Source organism: Ovis canadensis, chromosome 9 (genome assembly GCF_042477335.2).
Source record: "Ovis canadensis isolate MfBH-ARS-UI-01 breed Bighorn chromosome 9, ARS-UI_OviCan_v2, whole genome shotgun sequence".
NCBI lineage: Eukaryota > Metazoa > Chordata > Mammalia > Artiodactyla > Bovidae > Ovis > Ovis canadensis.
The window spans coordinates 77,949,207-77,961,480 of record NC_091253.1 but is presented as its reverse complement, the minus strand read 5'-3'; the positions used below and the strand labels follow the sequence as shown (position 1 = coordinate 77,961,480).

At 37.5% G+C, this 12,274-nt stretch overlaps 1 protein-coding gene across 1 annotated transcript in view; it reads left to right on the top strand.

The window, feature by feature from the left end:
- Positions 1-12,274, top strand: part of PKHD1L1 (PKHD1 like 1) — a 179,329-nt gene that overhangs the window by 74,202 nt on the left and 92,853 nt on the right. Inside the window, exons 29-38 of the mRNA XM_069601129.1 lie at positions 1,053-1,217; positions 2,144-2,265; positions 4,325-4,457; positions 6,111-6,306; positions 6,423-6,565; positions 7,077-7,181; positions 7,884-8,072; positions 8,836-9,006; positions 9,554-9,780; positions 10,682-11,666. Of these exons, the coding sequence (XP_069457230.1) occupies positions 1,053-1,217; positions 2,144-2,265; positions 4,325-4,457; positions 6,111-6,306; positions 6,423-6,565; positions 7,077-7,181; positions 7,884-8,072; positions 8,836-9,006; positions 9,554-9,780; positions 10,682-11,666 (2,436 nt within the window). The remainder of the gene's footprint in view (positions 1-1,052; positions 1,218-2,143; positions 2,266-4,324; positions 4,458-6,110; positions 6,307-6,422; positions 6,566-7,076; positions 7,182-7,883; positions 8,073-8,835; positions 9,007-9,553; positions 9,781-10,681; positions 11,667-12,274) is intronic.

Here is a 12,274-nt window from a genome sequence, read left to right as displayed (position 1 = left end):
GTACCTCTATCCGTAACAGATGATTTTTGTTCTTTTTCCCCTCATAAAGAGATTAGACGAAATCTTTCCTTCTTTGCTATGTCTCTGGAACACAAAAACATGTAGATTGCTGCTCTGATATTCCATGATCCCCTCTGCTCATGCTTTGAAAATGTCACATTAGTCATAGCAAGAGGCCATAGCCATCTTCCTGGACTTATAGTCCAGAAGAACCTCTATGCATTAATATAGAACTTAAATATCATTGATACTTTCTACTCATGGAAATGAGGAACATAACTATTTATTTACCTAAAAATTCTCTTTCATGATCCTAGTTATTTTCCTTAATTTTAGTAAGTTTAGATTATATAAGCAAATTCATCTTCTGTATCATTTAAGTCTTTTTCCTTTGCACCATGTGGCATGGGGATCTTAGTTCCCTGACCAGGTATCAAACCTGTGCCTCCTACCTTAGAAGCACAGAGTCTTAACCACTGGACCCCCAGGGAAATTCCTCATTTAAATTGCTTTAAATATGCATCTTCTACGGATTCTTGAGACCTAATATCCAATATTATTATATTGTATATAACAATGATGTGATGACGTGCACTGTACTATAAATACATATATACTGTTCTAAATGAAGAATAGGTTTTTTCACTTAGTTTTTGATAGCTTTTCTTGTTGAAACCTAGTATTTTACTCAGTTTGTGACATAAACAATTTATTGGGCCAAAATCTTTAAATTATTGATGTAAGTTACCTTATATATTAGGATTTAAAATTGTTATTATTATAACTTTTTTTGCCACAGTAGTACTCAGGAGCAAATTGTTTACTCTGCCCTCGTTCTTATTTTACCTTCCTCTTTTTCTGGGAGGGTCTGATTCATAGCATTAGGTAGATTGTAAAGGTTTTCCTCCCATTAATATATGAGTAGTTTTCTTCAGATATGTTTCTTTGGAATATAAAAATGAAGGCCACTTTTATATTTGCAAACATAAAATGTCAGTAATTTTATACAACAAAAACATTTCTTGACCATTTTCTTCTTCTTTTATCACAAGAAAATGAGATCAAATGCCAGATTCTGAACGGAAGTGCTGGGCGTTTCCCAGTTGCTGTGTCCATCGCTGATGTTGGACGAGCGCGGAATGTAGAGGAGAAGGGATTCCACTTCACTTATCAGAGTCAGATCTCACACATCTGGCCTGCTTCTGGAAGCCTCGCAGGTAACAGTTCATTGTTGCAAACAAAGGAAAATTGCCCGTATTTCCATCATTCATTTCATGGAACTATTTCTAGAACAGGGTGAAGGGAGAGGACTCCAAACCTTCCTCGTACAGAACAAAGGAAACACCTCATTCGGAAGGCACAGTGATTGCCTGGATGACTAATTCTTTTGTTTCTTATGAAGCACAAGTCAGGGTGACTGCTTCTACTACGTCTTAGGTTATTGAATTAATATCATCAATTATTACATGTTTCTATAATAAGCTCATTAATTATGTCAAGATAAGATTTATTAGTTATTATTCTGCTTACCAACTGCTCCATTTGTAATCACAGTCTCAGTGGAGCTACTTGACCCAGAAAAAGTTCCAGGAATAAATCGGGGAAAGGGAGGCTGATGCAGAAGATGAAAGAAAATAACGCATATTTCCAGTCTTGCTTTATTTCTTTTGTGTTTTGTTTGCTTGTTTGTTTGATCATGCTTAGTTTTGGATTTTGTGCTTTGGCCTTGATCTTTTGGGTGTGTTCTCTGTTTATATTTTAGGTTATTTTGATTTTGTTGAGGTTTTTAATTTACTTAAAAATAATTCATTCTCATTTCCCACTAGTTGAATAAATACAAATAGCATCATTTCTGTTTAGGATGAAGAAGACACTATGGAAAATAGCAGTTGCTGCCAGTAATGTCCAGAAGCAAATGTTAGTTGCAAATCTGTGTTATTTCATTCAGTACCTAGCCCAGCCACTTTACAATTCCAGGCTCTGTAGCTCAGGCTATGTGGTCCTTGATCTACTTGCCAACCCACCTCTTGGATGATTAGACAATTCTTGAATGATGAGTTAGATAACTGCCAAAGTGTCTTTTTGTTATTGTTAATCTATTGTGTTTTTGTTGTTACTTGATTTCGTGTTTTTACTAATGAAGGTGGTACTCTTCTGACTGTATCTGGATTTGGCTTTCATGAATATTCGAAGGTATTAGTCGGAAATGAAACCTGCAGTGTAATTGAAGGGGATTTGAATAAAATAACCTGCAGAACACCAAAAGTAAGGCAACCAGTTTTGGTCATTCTTTTCTAACTCTGAAACTGTGCGAATTAAGGAGCATCTCAGTAGAGGGTGAAACAAATGCCTTATTTACTACCTAATGAGTGCAGAGGTTCATTATGCTCTTTAACATTTTTCTGCCGAGATCCAAATACAAAATATTATGTCCACAATCTAGATACTTAAGATCATTGAGGAAGAGAGACATATAAACTAATGTTAAATAGTGTGTTTCATTTGAAATAATAGAAGTAAACACACAAGTGAAGATAAAATACAGTGGGGAGAGGATGTCAGAAAGAGTTTCATGAGCAGGTTCATGTCTTGTCAGAGGTGGAAGGATGATGAATGGGAGTTGACCAGGAAAATCCAAGGATGAAAAAATATACCAGTAATAAATAGTATAAAAAATTAAGGGAAGCAACTCTAGACATTTTGGGTTTTTTAAAAGAATATATAAATACATTAAATGTGTTAAAGTTTCAGTTTGTTGACAAAACACACAAAATGTGAGTTTTCCCATAGAATTTTACATTTTAGGACCACCCATTGTTCCTCTATTTTTAAAAATAGTGTTTAAATTTAAACCAAAACTGTTTCACTTACTGTGTGCAGAAAGTGAAGTTGCTCAGTCGTGTCTGACTCTTTGCGACCCCATGGACACCAGGCTCTTTCGTCCATGGGATTTTCTAGGCAAGAGTACTGGAGTGGGTTGCCATTTCCTTCTCCAGGGAACTTCCCGACCCAGGGATTGAACCCAGGTCTCCCACATTGTAGACAGACGCTTTACCGTCTGAGCCAACAGGGAAGTCCTGTGCAGAAAGATGAATTAATTAAGTCACTAATATCTAAGGCTATAGGCAATTAAGTGTATATATTATTATGTAGTTGATATGTGAAGTGAAAGTTGCTCAGTCATGTCCGACTCTTTGTGACCCCATGGACTGTAGCCTGCCAAGCTCCTTTGTCCATAGAATTCTCCAGGCCAGAATATTGGAGTGGGTAGCCATTCCCTTCTCCAGGGGATCTTCCAAACCCAGGGATCGAACCCAGGTCTCCCACATTGCAAGCAGATTCTTTACCATCCGAGCCACCAGGGAAGCCCAAGAATACTGGGGTGGATAGCCTATCCCTTCTCCAAGGGATCTTCCTGACCTAAGAATCAAACGGGGATCTCTTGCATTGCAGGTGGATTCTTTACCAGCTGAACTACTAGGGAAGCCCCGAATTTGAGCATGCATTGGACTGAATGATGGAGATAAGAATTTGGGGGATATAGCAAATTAAAACTTCATTTAAATTATGTCATTCAGTTAAATACTGAGTGGGCACTAAGTAAATACTAGATGCTGGGAAAACTGTTTTTCCTAATTGGGAATTGTATGCTGTATTGGTGAAAGCATTACATATTTTTCTTAGGTTTCAGTCTTGGATTCTGGAACCATGTCAGCAAAAGATACAATAATGTCCTTTGTCCATGAAAAGGAATACATGTTTCATTCAAGCCTATTTTAAGAGCAAAAGACTCAAAAATTTTAGTATCATATGCTTTATTAATTAGAGAATCACTTGTCCAAACATTGAAGAACTCTGGGGAATCCAGTATAATGTAGATGTGTTTGAATTGATCATCAGTTCAGTGCAGTTCAGTTCAGTCGCTCAGTCATGTCCTACTCTTTGCGACCCCAAGAATCACAGCATGCCAGGCCTCCCTGTCCATCACATCTCCCGGAGTTCACCCAGACTCACGTCCATCGAGCCATCTCATCCTCTGTCGTCCCCTTCTCCTTCTGCTCCCAATCCCTCCCAGCATTAGAAAACCACTATATCTTATACCTTTATCAAGAATTTAAACATATAACCTATATTTGATACAATAACTTTCCTCCTTTGACATCACAACTTTCAAAGTATCTGGTAATTACTCTGATTCAATGACTTTGGGGAAAAAAATCTTTAAAGGTTTATTTTGAGAGATTCTTTTTGCTTTTAGCCATTGAATTTCTGTATCTTAACATTTAGTATTTTCTAATTGTTTTATTTTTCCCTCTTGTTTCAGAGCATTGAGGGTACAGTTGATATTTCAGTTATTACCAGTGGAGTTCAAGCCACAGCAAAAAATGCTTATAGTTATAATTGTTTACAGACTCCAGTTATAACCGATTTTAGTCCAAAAGTACGGACAATACTGGGTAAGGAATTCTTCAATAAAATTAGTCATTTGATATATGTATGTATATCCAGTGCATTGGACAATATATGTACTTGGGCAAACTTCGGGAGATGGTGAGTGACAGAGGCCTGGCGTGCTGCAGTCTATGCAATCAAAAAGAGTTGGACATGACTGGGTGACTGAAAAGAACAGAACAGAATACAAATATAATAATATATTTACATGTGCCATTTCTAGACAGGCTTTTGAACCAGTTTCTCCTGCAGTTATGTTTCTTGAAGCAAAACCTGTCACAGGTTTTCTTTTTTAACCATGAACTGGTCTGTTTATCACTTCGAACATATTCAGTAAGAAAAATTTAAATTAAAAAAAATTCTTTGCCATCTTCTTTTCCCTGTTAAACAATTGAACATGAATTTTATCTCCCTCTGGCAGCTATCAATTCTTTCATTGATTTTCTTTTACCTCTGAAAGTGTACAGATCAGTTCAGTTCAGTCGCTCAGTCATATCTGACTCTGCAACCCCATGAATCACAGCACGCCAGGCTTCCCTGTTCATCACCAGCTCCCGGAGTTCACTCAAACTCATGTTCATTGAGTCAGTGATGCCATACAGCCATCTCATCCTCTGTCATCCCCTTCTCCTCCTGCCCCCAATCCCTCCCAGCATCAGAGTCTTTTCCAGTGAATCAACTCTTCACATGAGGTGGCTAAAGTATTGGGAGTTTCAGCTTTAGCATCAGTCCTTCCAATGAACACCCAGGACTGATCTTCTTCAGAATGGACTGGTTGGATCTCCTTGCAATCCAAGGGACTCTCAAGAGTCTTCTCCAACACCACAGTTCAAAAGCATCAATTCTTCGGTGCTCAGCTTTCTTCACAGTCCAACTCTCACATCCATACATGACCACTGGAAAAACCATAGCCTTGACTAGACGGACCTTTGTTGGCAAAGTAATGTCTCTGCTTTTGAATATGCTATCTAGGTTGGTCATAACTTTCCTTCCAAGGAGTAAGCGTCTTTTAATTTCATGGCTGCAGTCACCATCTGCAGTGATTTTGGAGCCCAAAAAAATAGTCTAACACTGTTTCCACTGTTTCCTCATCTATCTTCCATGAAGTGATGGGACCGGATGCCATGATCTTAGTTTTCTGAATGTTGAGCTTTAAGCCAACTTTTTCACTCTCATCTTTCACTTTCACCAAGAGGCTTTTTAGTTCCTCTTCACTTTCTGCCATAAGGGTGGTGTCACATGCATATCTGAGGTTATTGATATTTCTCCCGGCAATCTTGTTTCCAGCTTGTGTTTCTTCCAGCCCAGCATTTCTCATGATATACTCTGCATAGAAGTTAAATAAGCAGGGTGACAATATACAGCCTTGATGTTCTCCTTTTCCTATTTGGAACCAGTCTGTTGTTCCATGTCCAGTTCTAACTGTTGCTTCCTGACCTGCATATAGATTTCTCAAGAGGCAGGTTAGGTGGTCTGGTATTCCCATCTCTTTCAGAATTTTTTGCAGTTTATTGTGATCCACGCAGTCAAAGTGTTAGGATGTCCTAAATCCAATGAAAGATAAGAGATGAGTTGGTTTACTTAACATTCAAATTTTGCACTAGATAATACATGGACTCTTTTTTTTTTTTTAATTTTCTTTCCTTTTAAAATAATAGGAGAAGTTAATTTAATGATTAAGGGTTATAACTTTGGAAATGAACTGACACAAAACATGGAGGTCTACGTTGGAGGTAAATCCTGCCAGGTCCTGCACTGGAACTTCACAGATATTAGATGCCTTTTGCCCAAGTTGTCTCCTGGAAAACATGATATCTGTGTTGAAGTCAGAAACTGGGGTTTTGCATCAACAAGGTATGGTAATTAGATATTCAATTATTTTCTCTTAAATGAATCATGTCCTAAGTAGAGTTAAGGAACATGACCCCATGGAAGGCTCCTCAAAATAGCTGTTAATTTTTCTTTTGCAGAGACAAGTCAAGTGCTTCTATACAGTATATTTTGGAAGTGACCAACATGTTTCCACAGAAAGGCTCCTTATATGGTGGAACTGAAATCACTATAATGGGTTTGGGATTCAGCACGATCCCAACTGAGAACACTGTGCTTTTAGGTAATAATTTCATCCTCACAGGAGGGCTGTTATCCTATTTCTTATCTTAAAGGATGCGCTGTGGGTGCTGAATTATTACGCAAATACTCTCAGTCATGGAAGCTTCGTATTTTCTATTAATGTATAAAAGGTTAAGTGTATTTGGTTAGCAGGTAAAAAAGAAACTAACTCTTTTTTATTCCGATAGTTTGTTATTATTGTTCAGTCGCTCAGTTGTGTCCAACTCTTTGCAACCCCATGGATTGCAGCACTGCAGGCTTCACTGTCCTTCATCATCTTCAATAAATAGTCTGAATATTTAATGTGTATCAAACACTTTAAATGAGAGGTCTCTGTTCTAAAACTAATCAGTACTCAAACATAATTACTATCAGAAAAAAGTACCAAAGACCCTACCTGCGTAATTGGAGCTTTTGTAGGGCTTTGACTGTCTACTACTTAGGCTTCATCTCTGTATTTCTCAAAAACTACTTGAGAAAATGTTTTTTCCCCCCATCTTTATTCTTTCCAGGGTCCTTCCCTTGCAATGTGACATCATCATCAGAAACTGTCATAAAATGTGTTCTACATTCAACAGGGAATGTATTCAGAATTACCAACAATGGGGAAGACTCAGGTATAAGATGGCCTTTATATGTTGTAAATAATGGAGGCATGTTACCTTGGAATTAGATTTTTACTTACAATACTTCAGAGTATTCAGAGCATAAGTATTGTTATTTCTTTGTATAATTTGTTTATGGTTTGTGTAGAATTTATCCATTTGACATAGGGGGCCACATATAGTATGAATCAGTGGTAGACTTGAGTCTAAGAAGGCTAGGTTTAAAATTTCCAAGTTCAGGAATTGCCATTTGGTTTTATTGCCATACAGAACCTTCTGAATTACTATAGTTTGTTTCCCACTGTGGCTTTCTAAATAAATATCCAAATTGAAATTATGTAGAATTTTGCATGCCTCAATGCCTGAGAAAATTTTTGAGTTTAAAGAATTGATCATCGCTTTTAAAAATAACCCTATGTGATATTTCTGAACAATTTTGTTTATTGACTCTGATTTTTTGCAAATTGTCTCTTAGTTGTCAGTTTTGAAGTTGTGTGATTTATCTTTTCCTTAGCTTCACATGATCTCACTTTCCATTATTTCTGTTTATTTTTATTATGTGTTTGAGTTAGACACATAAAAATTTTATAATGTTAACTGAAATTTTTTTCACTAGTGGCTATATAAAAAGGCAATATTTTCAAAGATAGTTATTAAGAAATTTTCCTAATTTTCCTTTTTTCTTTAAAAAAAATATGACTTAATTTCTCCCAGTACATGGATTAGGTTATGCCTGGTCACCATCAGTCTTAAATGTGTCTGTGGGAGACACAGTGACATGGCTTTGGCAAGCACATCCATATCTCAGGGGAATAGGATACAGCGTTTTCTCTGTCTCCAGTCCTGGAAATGTAATTTATGATGGAAAAGGATTTACCAACGGAAGAGAAAAATCTGCATCAGGTATGTTTCCACTTTGCTGCATTTTTAATCATGTTTCTTTTTCCCAAATATAATAAAAATTAATTTGTTTAGATTTAAAATACTTTTGCATAAATAATACATACAAATACAGGATATGGTTTAGTTTACATTTTATTGTTATCACCAAATACTTCAAATTTATAAAATATTCTTAATGAATGCCTGCAAGGTATTTTGTACATCAGAGTTGAGTTTTGATATCAGATATATCTCTTTTCATTCTAAAATAATCAACCAGAAAAATATATTGAAACAAACAAAATACAAAGAAGACTGAAGTATATGTTTTAGTGATGCCAATCTGGTAGCAAGTAATGAATTTCTATTGATTGAAATTAGCTTTAAAATCAGTCTTCCAGGACAACTTAGAGTACAACGTGCCTTTTAGACTGCCCATTTTGTTCTTCGTGTGTAGTAGCTTGAACTTCTTATTCACGAACTATTTTTCATTGCCTGTTGAGTTTTTCTGTAGGAGTCAGTAAGTTATGCCAGATATCACATGTTTTTTCTAGAAAAACTAATGCTGGCTCTTGCCTTTATGGAATAGAATTTCATTATACAGGACAGCTCTTTTATAGCCATTTTATGGTCTTTTGATAGTCATTTCCTTACTACTTCTGTTGAAATATCATATGCTTGAAAACCTGTCATCTGTATGTGAGTTTGAAGGATCATTTCAAATTTATTTTCAAAGATGCATTAATTGCTTACATTTATTATGTACAATCTCATTTTATGGCAGGTTCATTTTCTTACCAGTTTACTTCACCTGGAATCCATTATTACAGCAGCGGGTATGTTGATGAGGCTCACTCCATTTTTCTCCAAGGAGTCATTAACGTTTTACCAGCTGAAACCAGTCGCATTCCCCTGCACCTGTTTGTGGGGGGCACTGAAGCCACATATGCTCAGGGTAAGAAGGTTAAAGGTGGAAACCCTGTCCCTTCAGTTAGAGATGGAAACCCGGGGTGTATGCAGTCTTTCTGAAGTAGGAGGCAGATGGCTGGCTCTGACTGCCTCTTACCAGCCACACGACCTTGAATGGGTCGGGACTGCTCTGAGGCTAGCATTTATTCTATAAAACGAGGATCATGTTAATATTGTCCTGCCAGTCTGCAGAATCCTCATGTGCCTCAAATGAGATGTAATGTGAAAAAGTTCTGATACTCTCTGAGTATCTGAAAATATATTAAAATGTGAGATAATGTTTTTATTTTATTTTCCCCATAGGATCTGGCCTTAGAGAAATTGAAAAATTAATCTTATATTCACTCTTAACCATATCATCTTTGTCCAGGTCTTTTAACTTTGCAGTGCCTGGGGCTCCTCTTGTTCTTTGAAAAATAAAAAGGATTTACCAGAATATAAACCACCATCATCAAAATAGAGTAATGTAGCCTGAAAACAGTTCTTGTTTTAAAATTTTATCCATGACTTACAAGCAGTTCTTTTGTTTAAAGGCAGACCTGTGAGTTTGCACTTGGGAAGCTCTGTGGCAGGCTGCCAAGCAAGAGAACCCCTGTGTGGCCTGAACAGTACCAGGGCTGAAAATTCAGAGAGATTGCTCTTTGAGCTTTCAAGTTGTCTTTCCCCATCTATAAGCCACATTAGTCCATCCATCGGAACACTAAATGAATTGATAACAATTACTGGACGTGGCTTCAGTAATCTCACATGTGCTAATAAGGTAAGACTATAAAGATCTTCTTTTACTTCTGTATATGCATACAAGGAAGATGTTTCATCCGTAACCTCGTAGTTTAATTTATAGCAGTTCAATTGCAATATAATTCATATACCATACAATGCATTTATTTAATGTGCAAAATTCAGAAGCTTTTAGTATATTCACAGAGTTGTGTATCCATTACTGTGGTCAATTTTAAAATATTTTCATTACTCCAAAAAGGAACCCCATGACCATTAGATATTATCCACAACCCCTCCATACCTCTAGGCCTCCCTAGACAACCATGAATCCTTCTGTCTCTGTGGATTTGCCTATTGTGAATATTCTTATAAATAGAATCATAGAATATGTGGTCATTTGTGACTAGCTGTATTCACTAAGCATAGCGTTTTCAAGGTTCATCCACGATGTACCATGTAGCAGTACTTCATTTCTTTTTCAGCTGAATAATATTCCATTGCATAAGGTATACAGTTTATTTATCCACCCATTTGTTCATGGTTATTGGGGTTCTTTTCACCTTTTTGGCTATTAGCAATAATGTAGCTATGAATATTTGTGTATGGTCATAGTTTCGGTTTTTTAAAAATATTTATTTATTTATTTGGCTGCTCTGAGTCTTAGCTGTGGCATGTGGGATCTAGTTTCCCAACCAGGGATCAAACCCAGGCCCCCTGCACTGGGAGCCCGGAGTTCCAGCCCCTGGACCACCAGGGAAATCCTCATAGTTTAGTTTCAAGGTCAATCCAAAATATACCTTAATCAGTCTCCCAAATTAATTTTATGAATAAAAAGTTTTCACATGATCCATTTTTCAAATTCAGTCATTGCTAATACAAAATTTAAGTTCATGCTAGAGTAATGTATTGACTTGTTCATCTGTTGATTTTACTTTCAGGTTAAAATTGGTAGCTATCCCTGTGTTGTAGAAGGAAGTAGTAACAATTCCCTTGTGTGTCGTATTGACCCTCAAAACTCCATGGGTGTTGGCATCAGGGAAACTGTTACAGTAACTGTCTACAACCTGGGCACTGCCATCAACACACTGTCCAGTGAATTTGATAGGCGGTTGGCACTTCTGCCAAACATCGACGTGATATCACCAAATGCAGGGTCAACCACAGGAATGACCAAAGTGACCATAAAAGGCTCTGGATTTGCAGTTTCTTCTGCTGGTGCACAAGTTCTGATGGGTCATTTTCCATGTAAAGTTCTGTCAGTGAATTATACAGCCATTGAATGTGAAACATCTCCTGCACCCCAACAGCTTGTGAAAGTAAATCTCCTAATCCACGGGGTGCCTGCTCAGTGTCAGGGGAACTGCACCTTTTCCTACTTAGAAAGCATTGCTGTGTTTGTAACAAGAATCTTCCCAAACTCTCTCCAAGGATCTGAAAAAGTTCTTATTGAAGGGGAAGGTTTTGGCACTGCCTTGGAGGACATTTCTGTTTTCACTGGAAACCAACAGTTCAGAGCAGTCGATGTTAATGAAAATAACATCACTGTTCTCATGACTCCCCTCCCGGCTGGACTTCATTCTCTTAGTGTGGTGGTGGGAACAAAGGGCTTGGCTCTGGGAAACTTGACAGTCAGCAGCCCCGCAGTAGCATCTGTCACCCCGACTTCTGGAAGCATTGGGGGTGGAACTACTCTGATGGTCACAGGAAATGGCTTCTCTCCGGGCAACACCACAGTCACTGTTGGGGATGAACCTTGTCAAATTCTTTCTGTCAATTCCAGTGACATCCACTGCCGTACCCCGGCAGGGACAGCTGGAAGGGTCAGTGTGAAGGTCTCTGTGAATGCAGTCGCGTACCCACCTCTGTCATTTATGTATGCCTTGGAAGATACTCCGCTTCTCAAAGGAATTGTCCCAAGTACAGGTACTCCAAGACCTGCCTTTTGAGTGTCTTGATATAATATGATCAGTAATATTTGTTAGCATAGAATTGAAATAATGTTTACAAATGATTATTAAGATTGTTTTTAGACAATACCGCTGAATCAATTTGTGGGATTTGAGTTCTGTATAGTCTCTGTTTTGTGATTATTTTTTGTATATTCTTGGGCTTCCCTGATGGTTCAGATGGTAAAGAATCTGCCTGGAATGTGGGAGACCTGGGTTTGATTCCCAGGTCTGGAAGATTCCCTGGAGGAGGGCATGACAACCCACTCCAGTATTCTTGACTGGAGAATCCCCATGGATAGAGGAGCCCATGGGGTCAGAAAGAATCATACACAACTGAGCAACTAAGCACAGCACATAGTGTCTATTTTGTGATATTTTTTGTACGTTCTTGAGATCATAATTGCACCGAAATTCCCACTTCTATTTTAAAACAAAATCCCCATGAACTTGAACTAATTTTGAAATGAGGAAGAAATAGATGAATATCTATCGATAAAACTGGTCATTAGTTTGTGTCATTGGTGTTGATACAGCATAGGAAAAACCTGTTAAAATTCATAAGTAGTCGTTCTTTTGTTTCCA